This window comes from Tauraco erythrolophus, chromosome 6 (assembly GCF_009769465.1).
Source record: "Tauraco erythrolophus isolate bTauEry1 chromosome 6, bTauEry1.pri, whole genome shotgun sequence".
Lineage (NCBI taxonomy): Eukaryota > Metazoa > Chordata > Aves > Musophagiformes > Musophagidae > Tauraco > Tauraco erythrolophus.
In genome coordinates, this window is record NC_141470.1 from 16,858,841 (window position 1) to 16,876,175 (window position 17,335).

The window sequence follows — 17,335 nt, forward strand, 5'->3', positions numbered from 1 at the left end:
AAAGTATTTGATGGCCTCAAGTTGCCTGTATCGACTATCTGAATGAAACTGCCATTTTCTACACCACCTATGGAAAAATTCATTACTCTTGAAAGTAAAACGCCTTAGTACTTGATTTTTATTACAAGGTTACTTGGAATTTTCGAATACAAATATAGCGTAGTAACAGACGTTAAGTCAAAAGATTTGTTGTTCCATAAAGGGGGCAGGAGGCTAAATAAGTTGCTTTTTTATGAGTATCCAATGCGTTGGTAACTATAACCACTTTTGAAGAAATATTCATCCTCCTTTGTAGAAGTTCTAGCAAAGATAGAAAATATAACACAGCTCTGCTGGTTCAGATGCATCCAAATGAGGTTGATTTTAAAAAGGTCAAGACTTTATAATTATTCCACAGAAATAGTAGTAAACCACAAAAGTTTTTTTTTTTTTTTCTGTTTTTAACTTTCTAGCACTGAAGTGGCACAAAGGCTGCCCAGTAGACCAGCCACTTATTTTCTTAAAATATTGTGCTTATAAACTATCTGTACAACTATTTAAACTTGCAGTAAAGAAAGATATTTAAAATGCTAAACTTTATGTACTCATACTAGGGCTGTTGCAGACCTAATTAGACACTTGTTTGTGAGCAAAAATAATCACAATAAAAAAATTAGAGATAGGCTGGACCATGTCAAGGACCATATCAAGGAAAGAAAGTTCAGGTACCTTGCAAAATGTAAGAGAACCTGAAAGTATGGTAGGTAGGCAGTCTAGCCATCCACACACAATTTACCCACCTCGAACATCTTGAATATTATGTTAATAAAGACCTACAAAACTCACAGATATTAAGAGGTGTTAATTACAGGGGGAGTTCAAACATGCAGAGAGAGACTTGTTAACTTGAAAAAAAAAATAAAAAAAAATGTCAGATTAACCAAATCTGTGTGTTTCCCCCTGCTGACTGAAGTCTCCTGGAAAGCTCTTGAGCTCTGGTATCCCACCACCCAGTCCATGCTCTGCCTCAGCTGCCTGGATTTGAGCGGGGGTGCACGCACCTCTCCTGCCACCTCCCTAACAGCCGTGCAAAGAAATCACCAGAGGCCGCCGGGCAGCTTCCAGCTGCCCCTGAAGTGCTCAGTTTGCTGTTCTCACCAAGAAGCCAACATCTGTTAAAAGTGATAAAAATAAGAAAAAGGATACCTACCCAGTTCTCCTGGCCCTTGGAACATATGCATTCTGAGACATTATATACCCATTTCCAGCTCAGCATTACCTTTTTACCTTTTTGGTTTCTTTTAACAAGCTGAAACATTTCCATCTTTGCTAACAGGCTGAAATCTCTCTCTCACTTAAAATACTGGCAACCTTCCCACTGACTTCAATGGGAGCATTCTTCTATGTTTTTCTTCTTTCTTGGCCTGATGTTCAAAATAGCTAAGGACCTCACTGAATTAAACATCATCTCTCAAGGTTCCGCCTTTTTGAGTATCTGACTGTGAAGTCCAAAAGATGCTTCTGTACATAACCCTAAATTTTTACTGGCTTGTAGAGTTCATATTCCAACTTAGCAGTAGTTTAGCTGGTTGAAAACTGGGGGTCTCAGGTTCAAACTAGCTTCATTTTGTTGTACCTCTAAGTATGCATTCCTCCTCAGATTTTACGCAATGTCTGCATCGTCTTATAGGTCAAGTCAATGGAGCATGTATTGAACTTGTTCTGCCACCTTGGAAGAGTGCTAAGTATAACTGCAGAAATAAAGAAATACCAGGTAAAACAGAGCAAGGTTACCTTTGAAATAATTCCAGCAGAACAACCAGCTTCACTGCCAGCAAATCAGAGACCTAAACTAGTAAAAATCAGTAACATGAACTCCTGCACCTGTCTTAATGTTGCGCCTCTGCTACTAATAAAAAATGGTAATGAAGCACTCTGTCCTCTTGAAATGAACTAAGGGTTGGGGAAGGAAGCCTGCTCGGAGACTGAATGTCAAGAAGAGAATATAGTGCTTTTCAATAAAAAAAATGACATGCTTGCAATTTTAAATTGAAAGAATAGTGGTATGTGATGGTTCCAGCAGAAGGGCGTTATCAAGAGATAAAATTTTTGAAGTTAACAATTTTCTCTCTCTCATATCTCCCCACAACTTTGAAATAAAATGGCCCCACTCGTGTAACATATCGAGATTCATGTTTGGGCATATAGCATACAGTCTGCATTACCTGAGTACCAGGAATTAAACTGTTTTCCCCCTCCCCCCCAATTTTGCTGGCACTCGCAGACAGACAAGGCATTTGGGGTATTTCAGTACCAGCCCATCTCTAGTTATCAACAGAAGTTTGTGAGGCAAAATAGCTATTCTTATCTGTCCAGCAGCTGTTTCAAAGCTCTTTCTATGTTCATTCTGTGCCCAACTCTAGTCACTCCAAGGTCTATCAGATCTTCCTTTTGTAGATTTGGTAAATGAGTGCCATCTATTTCATTGTCCATAAATGTTTCTTTATGTTCACCTAAGTTTAGACTTTCCAACCAATCTGCCACATCTGGTTTAGTCCACAGGTGGACAGGCTTAGTTGTAAAAGGCTTATTTGAGATTGGCTGTTGTAATATTGAGGGAGAAGGAGACCTGCTGCGCCCTGTGGTCAAGCCAAATAAGTCCCCAGAGGGGGGCTGGCTGGGTAGGCTAAATACATCGGACAAAGTCGGAGAAGGAGATGAAGCTGAAGCAGAAGCAGTCAGAGGAGCAGGCATGATGTCTTTATTAATCTCTGTTGGTGAAACCACAGGGCTTGGAGCATGTCTTGCTCCTGAGGTCCTACTGTCATAGTCTGGGGACCTGCTCTGCAGTGTGATCGGCTGGCTGGTTCCAGGTCGGACAGTAAAAGTGATTGTTGTACTTCGTGTACCTGAGACAGTACTCATGACTTCCGTGCTCCTGAAATTGTAAACAGACATGGAAAGTTAGAAATACCAGCCACCAGTTGAAAGGTTCTCCATATCAACACATGATAAATACGATTTTGGAATGCTTGAAGATTTTCATTTTTTAACGAGTAACATCAGGTTAAAAGTACTAAGACGGTACCATTAAATCTTTCCCATAAAACAATCATCAATGGTAAGCCATAGTTAAAAGCAAAATCTTTGCTTATGAGCAGTTCAGAAAAACACCTTCCAGAGCGCATTCTTCCTTCTTAAGGCTACACCAAATTAAATCATGGTTAAAAGAGAAACACCAAGTGGAATAAGCACATGGGCGCTTCGTGCTCCCCATGAAGCGCAATCAGGAGTTGATCTTCCCTTCGTTGTACAGAGGGGTGGGATCCTTCACTTCATTTTTAATCTACCGGTTTCACACACTGTTAGATAACATAACTAATAATAGTAGCCATGGAGATTATCAGAAGCATATTATTAACTTGGATTTTGGATCTTTGGACAACAACTCAGTGAATTTTAGGGTATGTTTGTATTCCCATTCACTCACAGAACATGCTCCACAAGTTCCTCTTATTTCCCTTTCTGTTCACCCGGTCTTTTCGTGCTTTAAAAATGACACAGTCCTTCTAAGGTTCAAAAAAGGGCTTCTGTGTCCCTTTCCTTCTACACAGAAATTATACTTCAGCAGTTTCACTACAAAACTTAAGGAGACAAAAATGCTTGCTGCTGTGCACGCCCACAGGTGATGTAGTTGCGATCAAGTCACTGGCACCTCTCTCTTGCCTAAAGGAAATTTCAGATTACAAAGTAAGCAGTCGTGAGACTTGTCATGAGGCTAGCTGTGATGCTGAAGCTGACAGGGTGGGTGAAGGAGCAGGTAAGTCAAAAAAAAATAAATTTAGAAGCAGAAGATCCAGGTTCAGGTCTGTTCATATCATAAAATGCTTAATCCCACAGCCCTTACTTCTCATGAGAAATCTCTGCCAGTTAGCATGTGCACTTCAGGATCTTCCACTGAACCCTTGGGTGCCTTAAGCTCCAGAGTTTTTCACTTCTAAAATGCCCTGCCAACTAGGAAAACCTTCAGACAACTAATTTCAGGCACTTCTAGACCAAAATAAGGATTTATTTAACCTTGAAGTGATGCTGCAGACTCCAGAGGATGATCTTAGATTTCTAGATCTTAGAAGATCATAGTTAGATTTCTAACCCACACCTTGACTGAAGGCCTCTGCACCTGAGGGCCAGATTGCCCTCAGGACAGACTTGTATGCCTGGGCAGAACTGAAGATGACTTGGTTGCATGATGTCAGATACAAATGCTTTCGTTAATACTGCAGATACACTGCCATGCAGAAAAGATCTTATGGAGCCAAAGAGCGAGCGTGGCTCTGGAGCTCCCATATTTAAAGTGCTGTTATGGAAGAAACCGAGGTCTCTTCCTAAGTCACTGCTTCAAGATTTTGTGTTAATTGCCATCCAATGATGTACCAGAAATGATCCACACAGGAGGGGTCAAACCTCAAATCTGTTCTCTGTGAGGTATGTCTCTCCATCACTAGATTCACTTTAGAAATGAGAGGCCCTCTCCTGCTCCTCTGCCCTAGGTGATCATGATGGATTTGCTCCTTCCTGCTGAGTACCGTGACTGCTGGGAGGGAGGATGCAGCATGTAGAGTTATCCTGTCTCACTGGGTCTGCTCCCCAGGGCAACGTCATTGTGAACACCCACGGAAGGAGAGTGACTTGACTTTGGTCACCCACATCCTCAATAGAAGAGTGGTTAAAATTTTAAAGATGATGGTGGTACCAGTACTTCCTCATCATCTGCCCTAACCCGTTCCCCCTGTGAAGTACTCATCCATTACCAAAATGAAGAAATGTAGGTGGGTAACCCAAGGCAGTGATCATGGGCTGTTAATTCCTTTCTCTCATATGAACCTTGCTGCAGTCTGGAGATCTTCTTCAGTGTTTCCTTGGTTTGCTTCTGGCTGTTGTGAGCCCTGTTAGCTACTGACTCCCCACATCACGTCTGGGGCTTTGGCACATAATTAACAAACTTAGACAACAGGTAACCTACAGTACTGCTACACTGAGATTCAGAGCAGTTCATATCACAGAGAGTCTCATTCAAATAAAGCTCCAGTAGCATGTTATTAGAAAAGCACTATGAATAACTTTTTGGAGAATGTACATGTTATTCACATGAGTAATCCCACTGATTTCCCACAAATTGTTCCATATATTTCAATGAGAACAGGGGGATCTTTTTGAGAGCTGAAAGATCAGTACTTCACTTAAAACACAGTAGGAACAACACTTTTAGCATGTATGTCTTTGTAATTTAACAAAGAAACGAAACACTTGGCAAGGTTTTGAGTGTTTCCTGTGATTTGTTTGGAGCTTAATAGCTCTTATTGTCTTCCAGGACTGGAGCTAGGCATTCTTACAAATAAAAAGTCCATGGCAGGGAACTATTAACTAACCAAAGGGAGCAAGCTATTTCTACCTACTTTAACTTAGCATCAGGAGTCTCATACACTTTAATAAGGCATGATATAATTTTAAATCAACAGAAAACCTGCTTGGAAAAAGGTTGGGATAATGCTGTCCTAGTGATTGCAAGAAGAGGAGGATGAGTTTCGTGCAAATGTGGAAATGTTTCCCTATCTCTACCTGCAGTTACCCTTTTAGTTAACTTTCCTGTCTTGCAAATACTAGAAATTATGGCTTTGTATTCACACCCACTGAAGTAGTATCAAATGGATGATGCAAATTTATCTTGTATTATGCTAGAGGCTGAAAGATCAGTTCTGTTACTTGACGCACCACTGCACCTTCTGCTTTGTAACTCACTTTTGCTGCTGATTCTCTGTATTGCTCCTTTCATTGACTCCTTGTCCATCCTTGTTCAGGAAATCATTGCCACTGTTCCTTTAAAGAAAATATATTAAGCCACTAAATCAAAACCCCCAAAAGTAAACTGTGTGCTTCTATTTTAAGTGTTCCTTAGACTAGTGTTACCTAACCCTCTCAGACCCATGGGCGGTAATACTGGGTAAGCAAAGCAATACAGGCAAGGTTGTACTTTGCCTTCTGTCAGTCTGGATCAAAGCAACCGCTTCACATGGCTACAAGCAATATTAAAAGATCTGTGGGCATCTTGCTTTTTTCAAGCCATAGGTTCAAGTCTACTGACTATTAAAATACATCTCTATAACAATATGATTCTTTTTTTATTTTAGCTGATCAATGAGGTTTCAATACCAGTTCAGTCTACAGCCTCATCAATACTCAAATATTAACCCTTTTATAAGAAAGCTCAGAGAACTTTGTTAACATTAAGAGACTTAATCCTACAGCAACGCACCTTCTTCAAGAAAGTTATTAGTTCTACTACACACTTGGGAACACAGACAAGTCTGTGAGTCAGTATGTGTCCCTGCTGTAACAGTGATCCTGTTTAGGACGAGTTTTAACCACAGCAACTCGAAGTCACTCCAAAATTATGTGGCAACCTGCAAGACTGAGGTTGTGCTTGCTTCCCAGCTGCTGTGCTCCAGCCTGCCCTGCTATCAGCTCCGCAGCCTTCATGGTACAGGCATAGCCCTCGCGAAGGTCATGCAAATCTGCTGAAGCCCCTAGTTGCATTTCCAGGCTTTCAGTTTGAAGTCTTTAATTCCAAGATTCATTTTTTCCCTTTCTTTTTCCCTTTTTTCACCTGCCATATCAACTCCAGCACGTTATAGGCACTGCTGTACTGTAATTGTAATCCAAGGAAAAAAACTCATGCGTATTTGTGTCACTCCTAGGCATCCTAAATTATAATTTATGACATCTACAATACGATCTGTGATGCAGATGCAGCCTTGAAACCATCAGCTGTCTTGCATTTTATGGTTGATTGGTAACCTAGTCAATAAGGAGCAAGCGCGTTCCAGCTGGAGAGCAGGCATGTTTTTGTTGTGTTGTGGGTTTTCCAGATTTTTTAATAAGAGCAATTCCTTATGCCTTATTTGATCATCTGTTATACTAAACATATTAAATCCATATTAAACCTGCCTAAACTCAAATTTCATTTTAAAAAGGTGAAAAGTCCGATAATTATTTTAAATAAAATTTGCTCTATTAGAATCAGCATATGGTAGTAATTTATAAACATTTGCTGCTGTAAGACTGCACTGATTGCAATGCCCATTATGTAGCCTCATTTTAAAATAACAATATATAATTCCTATGTCACAATGATGTGGCCTCCAAGTATAAAAGGCATCAACACCACTTGTAGCCAAGAAATCCTTTAAAATTTTGAATTAGATTTGCAGGATTCAAATTTACTCTTAACTTAATATCAGAAGCAAATCAGTGAAAGGGGGCACACTGCAACAGCTCCTAGGAGCCTCCCATATGAAAAACAAAAAAACCCATTATGCTCTCATGGGAGCTGTTTTATCCTGCAACTTGCCAAAAGATTTGCTGCTTCTGGCAAAGCTCTTCCATCGTGTCAGAGAAAAAAATCTTAACAACCAAGAGAGCCAATCAGTGAAATGAGTCCCTGTTTAGAGGTATGAGAAAGTAACTTTTTACAGATTTTTGAAAACACACAAACCCAAAACTTTGCCTTCATCTCTTATAATATTTTTACTTTATTTTTTGTTTGTCAAAGGAAAATCATATGGCAGGAAAGTAAGACGATAATTATGTTTTGGGGGATGATTAAGAGCAAGGGCTGATGTGATGACTGGCAGGATACAGAGCTGGTTATAATAGTGTTATTTTAGTGAGAAGAATCGAGAAATGGTTAGTGTCTGTCGCAAGTAACACTGTTCGGTTGGAGTGAAGAATAATCATTAAGGGCTGTGGGAGGCTGTTCAAGAGCAACAGTTTCCATGCAAATTGCACAAATGTCTGGAAACCAGCATAAGGGAATGGTGCTTATGAGGGGTAGAGGACCAGGGATGGCCTCAGGCCTCTCTCCTTGGAGAGCAGCAGGAAAAAAGGTCAAGAGAAGCTGGAAGGAGAAAGGGGGAAATCCCACAGCTTCCAAGGACAAAAGACTCAACAGTGACGACTGCAGCAAATCTTGATTATTTCGAGGGTTAGTTTGTCTTTACTTTGAACCTCACACAGGTATGTAAAAATGCACTAATCATCCCTCCCCACCCCTCCACCCACCCCAAAACCCCCTCTAAAAATCCAGCAGGATTTGGGCATATTTGAAAAAATCATGCCCCTTATTTAGGTGCTCAGACATAAACTCATGAATCTCATGAATCTGGTTTTACATGCTCATGTTAGAAAAACATTTGCTGGATACTTCTCTGATGAAAGTAGTTTTTATTTCAGCTTGAGCTGACATCCCGTTTCTGTTTTTAGAATGGCTACCATTTCTGGATTAGGATGAGCTAATCCACATTGCACTTTGCAACAAAGTCAACACCAAAAGTCATTAAAATGTAATAACAATGAGCAAACATTAAAAAGAAGCAGAATGTACAACACAGAATACTCTATGCTTTATGGTTGTCACTTACTTCATGGCACTTCAGCATGGCCCTCTTCTGACAACAGCAGTCATGAGAGCAAATAAAAATGACAAAATGGAATGACTGAAACACTGCAAAAATTACTGACAAAGCAAGCAAGCCTGTGAAATCAGCTGACAAACGGTTAACAAAATGAAATGAATCTAATGGGACAGCAGTAAACTGAAAAATCAAGGCTTGAGAATTATCCCACGATATGTATTTCATCATCTGCGAAATCCAGACACACTTTACAATAAACCAAATGTAGGATCAGACCCTATGCAGGACTCACTACTAAGTTCAATTCTGCCTTACCTGTTTGTGAAAAAATAGGAACTTTTCCAGCTAGTCATAAAAAAAAATTCAGAGATGAACCAAAACCCTGACCATAGGCAGTTTCACTTTTAAAACTTGCTATGCCAACACAGTACAGATTATTTTTCCTAGAGGACTCGATCCTGCATGGTTAAGCACCCTCCTTAACTCCCACATTTATAATGAGCATTTCTGCCTACCAGGAATGACGCCCAACCTGTCCCTGAGGCCATAGGGACACTGTTCAAACCCAGTCAGAGAAACACAAGCACCGTCTGAACAGAAATTATTTCTCCCTATGGCAAAGCTATGGATTATTTTGGCCTGCTGATGTAGAGAGCAGCAGCAGTTGCTGTTCATTGTTCCATATGAGTACACGGGAGTGGTGGTGGAAGGATGCTGTTTCCACTGGGGGCTGTGTTTCTTCTCCTTCGCAGCCACTGGGTCTATTCTGCATTAAGCCCGCTGACATTATTCAGTCAATCTCGCAGGCTTACGCTTGATCATTATGTTGCTAAGCGACTGCTGGGTTCACAGACGGAGTGAGCACTCCTCCCTTAACCTGATAAAAACCCCTGCCTTTGTCTTCTCCCGATTTCTTGCACCATCTCGATATAAAAGTCAGTAGCCTCTCAAGTGAACTTATAGCACAGCTATATTTATAGCATCATGGTCGATACTGCCGTTAACGCCTCCTGTCCTCCTCGCCCCGCTCGCTGAGAGCAGAGCATCACCTGCCAAGCCACAGGGGCTGCCCCAGGATGGGCTTTCCCATCTCTGTACCTGCGTGCATCCAAATTCGGGAATGGGAATCATGACCAAAGCTCATCATTAGGGCTATAGTGCTGAGTATGTGAGTTAAATGGAGCCCTGTATCCAAACACACTCAGCCTTTTCTGTAAGGAAGGATGGGCAAAAATGGAATAAGTGGTAGTCGGATGTTGTGGCCTGACTACAGGGATAGACCAGATAAGAAACTCTGTCACCAGGATTGATCTCCAAAATTTCACAAAGTAAATGATGGCTAAAATTGCGAGGGGGATTAGCTCTGGTCTAAACCTTCTCCTCAAACTTTTTAACTGTGCTTTTATTAGTACAAAGTAAGTAAGCACATCCTTTCACTTCTTCCTCTTTTTCCTTCCCCTACCAGTCTCCTTTTTCCTATCCCATGGCTGGTCATTGGCACTGAGAAGCAGATGGTTTCCAGCCAAATGTTTCCACGCTCTATTTAAAAGTCTTGAAACTCAGTATCTTCGTAAGAACCACAGAAAACTATAAATACACAGTGTAAAATTATTGCTAAACCCATGTGCCGAGGAAAAAAAGCAAGCCTAGGGTTGTTTTTTAATGTGATAATTGAGAGAGAAATGCTGCTCAGTACTGTAGAATGATCTCTTCCCAATCCTTATTTATCAAAAATATAAAAAGAAGATATTTTTTATGGGGTTTTGCAGCAAGCCATTACCCAACTATCTACAAGTTAATTCACCTCTATGCTACTCTACAGGGGCAATTGCTGTGAGAGAACTACAATTGCATGTCTCCTGGCTGTGCAGAAGTAACTCCTAGTGATATGCAGAATTGCTGTCTGGGCAATAACTTCATATATGTCCCAATGAGCAAATATATATTTTTAATTTCATCAGGCTGCTAGTGCTGTGAACATAACCCAAGTGAGCCTGTGAACAATGTTCCTTTTTATAACATTCCCAATACTTCTCTTTGGCTGAAGGATATGAACAGGCTTACTCATTTTTTATCATTTTTTCTTTAGCAGAACTAATGAGTTGTTCTCTAGTTTAGCAGAAACCCTGCTTTCCGTGAGCTAAAATTCCTTGCTCCTTTTCTAATGCTACCTCACAGAAAAGGGCTACAAGCTCCACAATCAGTTGTTCTAGGCTTTACAGTACTAGGAAAAAAATCAAGAAACGCTAAGAATTTTAGCTTTAAAATTTAAATATTAGATTTAATACTTGGAATTTTGGCAAGATGGTATTCCTTGGTCATAATATTTGACAGTTTTGTAAAAAAATGTGTCAGTCATGCAATTGGGCTAGAAAGGCTGTAATTTATTTAATTTTTTAAAAGATTAGGCATGTGTAAAAGCAGTAAAAAAACCCCATGCCTTTATACAGGGAAGCATTTGCCATGCACCCATCACTTTTATGCAGATACCTTTGAGAAGGGAACTGAAATTTAATGCAGACAATTCAGGGTATATAAGTACATAGCACAACAAACAGAAATCAGAGCATTTTCTCCACTGTGATACATTTTGCTATTAGCCTTTTGCTTTTTCTTTCACAGTCCTTATCAAGCTCAGAAATCAATCCTATCTTCTCTCATCTACCCCCCCCGAATGTGGAGCCAGTTAAGGTCAGAGAGAGGGGAAGGTGCCAGCCTTGCTCCAGGGGCAGTTGGGAGCTGGGCACAGGCTCAGCCAGGCAGACATCACCTAATAAACCACCCCTGGTTTACAAGTGGGACTTCTGAATTTACAAAGGAACTTCTCCATTTACGTCTCTCTATTGCAGTCTTGTTAAGATGAAAAGGAATTATCTGCAGCACCTTTTAAAATGGACGTTTAATATCTGTAGATAGTTGTCTCTCTTCTGCTATCTCTAATTTATTGCTTGGCTTGAAAAAGAAAACCTGAGTAATTTTTTCTGATCGTTTTAGTATCTTCAGTTCACCTCAGTGAAAAAAATAATGTAATCACATCAAATTTGAAAACACAAGGAAACAAAAGATAGCCCTCTTACCTTCTGTTCCCACCAGGAATTCTGTGGAGGTTTTTTCTCACAGTCAAACAGCAGCCAAGATTTTTGCTGCTTTACGCCACTGTCAACTTTTCTTATTTATTATCTCATAGGTCTTTTGGTACTGTTCTATCCCAAGAACCTCTCTCTAGTTTGCAAAGACACCTGTTTGGGTTTGCTTTTCAGGAAAGAAGCAGGATTTCAGCCACATTGAAATAATGCTTTGTGTGGTTTTGTTTCCAAATTGAGTCTTTGAATTGAGTCCATAATGAAAATTATGTAATTTGCCAAAGCTGAGTTATAATAATTAAAAAAGTTAAAGGACAGAAAGGCAACATAACTGTTTAACACTGTCCAAGTCAGATCTTTATCTAAAATGTAAAAATATACAGGACTACTCGTGCTTCATGATAGTTTGCTTTTCTCCAGTGAAGTGATACAGTAGTTTTACAATTTTTTTTCCAGTTTTTATACCTGTTTAAATGTCTTTTCACATAAAAAATGTGTCTCCATTTGCTTCTACTTTTCATTTTTCTCTCAGTAATGATAATAGTTTGACATATTTATAGTACATTGTAGTTGCAAGCTTCAGTTATTTTCTAATAAAATAGGGATGCTAAAGATCTCTACTGTAACTTGAAAATAACTATCAGTTTAAATATAAAAGATTATAAATAATATTATACATATGAAGCTAGAGGCAATATGATCATATGGCTTAACAAGAAAGATGATCAAGGCCTAGAAAAAATAGCATTCTTGAAACCAAGAAAAATAATATGAAATGAAACTCTCAGAGTCATCTGCAAGGCAAGACTTATGTAAATTCAAGTTTAGTGCACAAGTATTGATTTTATGCTTGCCTGAGGTATTCTCAAATGTGTGGTGTTCAGTTGCAGTGCTAACTTTGTTTAAAGACTGTCTTCATCAGGCAGCCAGTATATATTGTTTTTCTGGTACAGTTTTCATTGCATTTTTTGTCATGTATTAAGGCTTTTCCTGTACAGACAACTCAATTTCTACTCCATTTAGTCAAGTGCCACTAACAGAAATTCCACTATTTCAGTGTTTTTCTTCTGTCTCCTCATTCTACAAATTGTTTAACCTCCATACCTCCCTGTCACCAGTTTGATGACTTCATTTTGCAAGAAATAAGGTAACTACGTGACACTGAGGCTTTTGATCACATTCTTTTCTGATTGAGCAACCATTTGCAATTAACAGAGCCACCCTTCCCCTAAAACCAAATTATCTTCATGCATGCAAAGCACGTTAGCTTTTCAAAGGCCAAGTTATTTATTATCCAGTAGAATAACTCTAATAAAATTTACTTAGGTGATATCTCTTTTTAAAAACAAAGTCAGCACTGCATTTCTGCAAAAAATGCATTTCTATGGACCAGTCTAGGTCAAACAATATGTAATACTTCAGAAAAAGGTACATTTAACTGCTGTATGTAAGATCAAACCATTCCAGTCCACACAAAGAAATACATCAGGCTATCAATAACACTAACAAAACTACGTTTTTTTTTTTTTTAATTTGTAATTGTGGATTTCATTATATTATATCCATATTCCCCACAAATGTGAAAACACAATTACCTGTACATTTTCCCAATGGTGTCTGACTACTGTAAATTACTTATCACTTAAGTACTTTTCAGAAAACACTCGTATGCCAACATATCGCACTGCACTACCAGGGATACTGCTGTTGGGAGAAATAAGCCACCTCCTTGAGCTTGTAAACATCAGTCTACTCACTAACAAGCATGCGCAACAGAAAGTAAGAACTTAAAATCCATAATACTAAGTAGCAGAGCTGCTAAATTAACCTTTTAGTAATAACATGAATAGTTCAAAGTGATTTCAGTGAGTGATTTTCTAAGATAGCTTTATACTTTGTGAAAAAAGGGATTATGAGCGGTATCAGCAGGAATCAAATGGCATCGCACAGTGAATGTGAAGTAAGCCTAGGCAAAACCACTTTTTTTTACCTGTTTGAAGCCAAAATAAGTTATGAGACTGAAGAAAAATTAAATTATCACCACATTTTAAAAGATTTTTTTTTTTAAGAGAAAAATGCTTCTTGAAAATAAAGCCAAGTAACTGACAACAAAAAAAACTTAAATTTGTTGAAACTGTCTTTGAAGTTGGAGAAGACTGAGAAAGCTCGTGTCCTATGGTGTAGGCTACACACATGTTGGCAACGTAGGAAATTCTCCCCCTCTGTAAAACTGTTTGTCATAGATTATTCATTAAGCAAATGTGTACATTCTTCTTTAATCTATGTGATTTACAGGGGAAGTTAGTGAAGGGATGGAAAAAAATCAAGTCTTTATTAGAAAATGATTTGGTTAATTACATTTACCTTGTACTGAGACTTGCAGTTTTTGTTCCAGTAGGTGACTCCAATCCTTCGCCTGGCTTTGAGGATTTCTCTCTGTTCATTTGCTGGAGTATAGAGTTCAATTCACTAATAACATTAGCCTTTGGGCCTGAGAGAATTGGGCTTTTCACCTCTGTCACATCACCCCATAGCTTAGATGTCCTTTGGGGAACAACTTTAGCCATATTGGGCTGTGCACTGATCGGAGGTGGGGGCGGAGCGGGAGGAGGAATAACAAAGCTGTCTACAGTTTCTTCAATTAGCGTGTCCTTGTAAAGTGCATTGCTTTTGTTTATTATGGGCTTCATTTTTGGCTTAGGAGGTACTGGGGGTTTGTCCACCAGAAATGTTTGCCCATCTGCATAGACTGTACAAGTATCCATGTTCTCACCCCCTTCCGAGGATAAGGTGGAGATGCTGGACACCGTTGAGATAGTGCTGGTTGTCTCTAAGTGATGGTCACTACTACTTCGACTGTCTACCTCCTCAATCCCAGAGTCAGTGACATTATCAAAACTGTCAGGGGGTGGCAGAAAGGAGGCAGGCAAACAGTTTGAAAGACCCACTTGCTTTTTACTGTCTAAGGAATTTGTTGACTGGCTGGGGGCAAACGGCGCAGGTGAAGGCGTGCCATTTTTCCTTTGCTTAATCAAGTCTGTTAGAGCTGAACCGGGAGCTGCACGGTCATCGGGGATATCAAAGCTGTTGGCAAACTCTAAGGGGGGTGGCAGTGGCTCAGTAAAAATAAACTCTTCATCAATATCAACTGATGCTAAGGGTGGTGGAGGGATGCGGAACGGCAAGATGACAGGGTCGTCAACAGAGCTTGCTGCTACGATGGTTTTGCAGGGAGATGCCGGAGGCTCAGGTGCAGCAGGCACGTTCAGCTCACTTTCTGCTTCCTCGCTCCCCTCTGGCCTCTCTGGTGGGGAGTTTTCAGGGCTTGGTTCCATTTCAGCACTCTTTTCCTCTTCATCTTCAGGTGTATCATCCGACTTTGCTGTGTCCACAGTATGAACCATTAACAAGCCAGCTGACTTTTGCTGCGAAGTATCCACAATGTTTATCAACATGTTTTTCTTCTCCTCAGCTTTCTTTTCTTTCCCTGCATCTGTTTCATACTTGTTCTCGGTCTCCTGCCGTCTCAATGGACCACGAGTATTTTGCCTAGTGACCGTAGCAGTAACAGGAAAAGTTGTTTCAATATTGGGTCTCAGCTTTGTATCGATGTAAAGTGGTTTATTAAGGTCAGCTTTAACAGTGTCTCCTTTGCCTGGAATCTGCTGTGTTTGTTCTTTCATGGCTCTGTCCCTGGCAGAGAGAGCGAGGGCTAGCGGTGAGTTTGGATCTAATAGCTTTCCTGTGACTGGGTGAACGTAGTTATCTGAGCTGGATGCATTCGTGGGCTTAGCTGCCACTGTACTGTTTTCAGTACCTTTCGTTTTGGATGAAGCGTTTAATGTCCTTGAATCACTTTGATTGCTGGGTTCACTGCTATTAAAAAGATTTTCAGGCTCTCTAGGTGCGGGAATCGGAGATGGTGACATAAGCTGCCTAAAACCATCTTCACTACTAAACAACGCTTCATCGGTGAATTTAGATTGCCTCATACGTGGTGTTGGTGGTGTTAGTCCAACATCCTCATCTCCTAGGTCTGTGGAAAGGAAGGCTGGAGAATTACGCCTTGCTTCCAGCCTCTTTTCCCTGTCCCTCACGGCTCCAGCAATGGCTGCTGCAAACGGACTGCTGACACCCAAGCTGTCGTCGGGTCGGAGTTGCCCAGGTTGTTCTGAAGACTGAGGATCGATTTCCATGCTGCTCCCTTGGCTGCTTTTCCCACTGCTGCTGGTGGATGGCTCTTTCACAATAATTGTCGGGATTGGAATAGAGCAGGTCTTTTCTGGACTGTCTTCAACATTGGATTGTTTCACCAGCATCCCCTTCCGCCTCGCTGGTTTGGCTGGCACGTAAACTGCTTTGCTTGCAATCTTCCCAACCTCAGAATATGGATTTTCTGGCATCTGGCCCCTCTTCCTGAAATTTGCCTGAGATGAGACACTCCGACTGTACAGGTCTTCAGAGTCCAGAGAGTATCGGTCCAGTTCTCGTCTGTAATAGATCCCTTTGTCCCTTATCATTGTTCCCACATTCTCAGGCCTAACCAAAGAAATTTTTGAACCTGAATTCTGATTAAATGGAGGTTTAATAGTTCCATAGCTCCTCGATGTCGGGGATTTGGGAGAGTTGTACAGAGCGGGAGAAGGTGGTGGTGGTGAAGGAGGTAAGGACTGTGGTGGTGGTGGTATATCTTCAGAGGTGTCAGGCATTGAAAGACTTCTGGTAAACTTCAGCATAGGAGGAGCCAAAAACTGCCGTTCTTCCTCTGTTATTCCTAAAAATCAGAAAGTATATTTTAAACACTGTCTTCCACTGGGATCCCTCATATTGTATTATTTCTGTAACCCATCTGAAATGTCAGGGTGCATTTCACAGGGCATGAAGCATATGCGAAATTAGGCAAGAGGTCTTTAGGTTGATTCCTACCATAAGCATTTTTTGTTGTTGAACTTCCAGAGACCCATATGCCAGAATTAAAAAGGATGCTACAGAATTTTAATTAAATAGTTCACAGAAGCGTAGGCAAATGTTTTGGTTTTATGTATCATCAAGGTAGCTGTAGAGAAGCACATTTTCTTTGAAAATTATTGAACAGGGAAGGCATTCTGTGCAGAAGAGTAGCTTATGCCTTGCTTTAGCACTCTCTAAATGCATACAATAATGCAACTTAGAAATCTAATGAATTTTTAAGATGCATTTGAAACTTAGCAAAGGGACTGTGAAGACTCTATTGGGGAAAAAAATCATCATGTTTCATTTCAAAAGATGACATTATATTATTACAAATACAGGTTTTAACGTAAATAAACTGGATAATATTGGGGTGATTTAGATGTTAATTTTACATCAGCATAATGCATTTCTAAATTGATAAATAGCACTACTAAGATTACTACCAAGAACAAAGCAAGCCCAAATTTGGTCTGCTCTTCTTTCTCTTTTGTAAAATCATCTGTTGTCATCATTTGGAATGAAAAAGAGGTGAATTTATTCCATTTGATCATTAGGGATTCCTTTGTAAAATATACAGCATTAAAACGCTTTTGCCTCAATAACAAAGAAAAAATTAATGACATTTTGGCCTAGGTAATGCATTGCAAAGGGCTTGTACTGATCTTTTTTTTTTTCCCCTTCTCACTGCCTTTCTTTGTTAGATGGAACGTTCTAAAGAAAGGAATTAAATTATAATTCCATAATACTTGCCTACCGCCATCAAAGCAGAAAGTGGAAATTACAGCATCTTACACACAAACTTCTTTTTCCATGAACTTTGTATAAAATTTAAACAGTATTTCACTGAGG

General features: G+C 40.0%; 1 protein-coding gene across 1 annotated transcript in view; it reads right to left on the bottom strand.

Moving 5' to 3' along the window:
• Positions 1-2,343: 2,343 nt before the first annotated feature.
• SHANK2 (SH3 and multiple ankyrin repeat domains 2) overlaps positions 2,344-17,335 on the bottom strand; it is a 317,236-nt gene continuing 302,244 nt past the window's right edge. Inside the window, 2 exon segments of the mRNA XM_086613043.1 lie at positions 2,344-2,917; positions 13,898-16,307. Coding sequence (XP_086469169.1) covers positions 2,344-2,917; positions 13,898-16,307 — 2,984 coding nt within the window.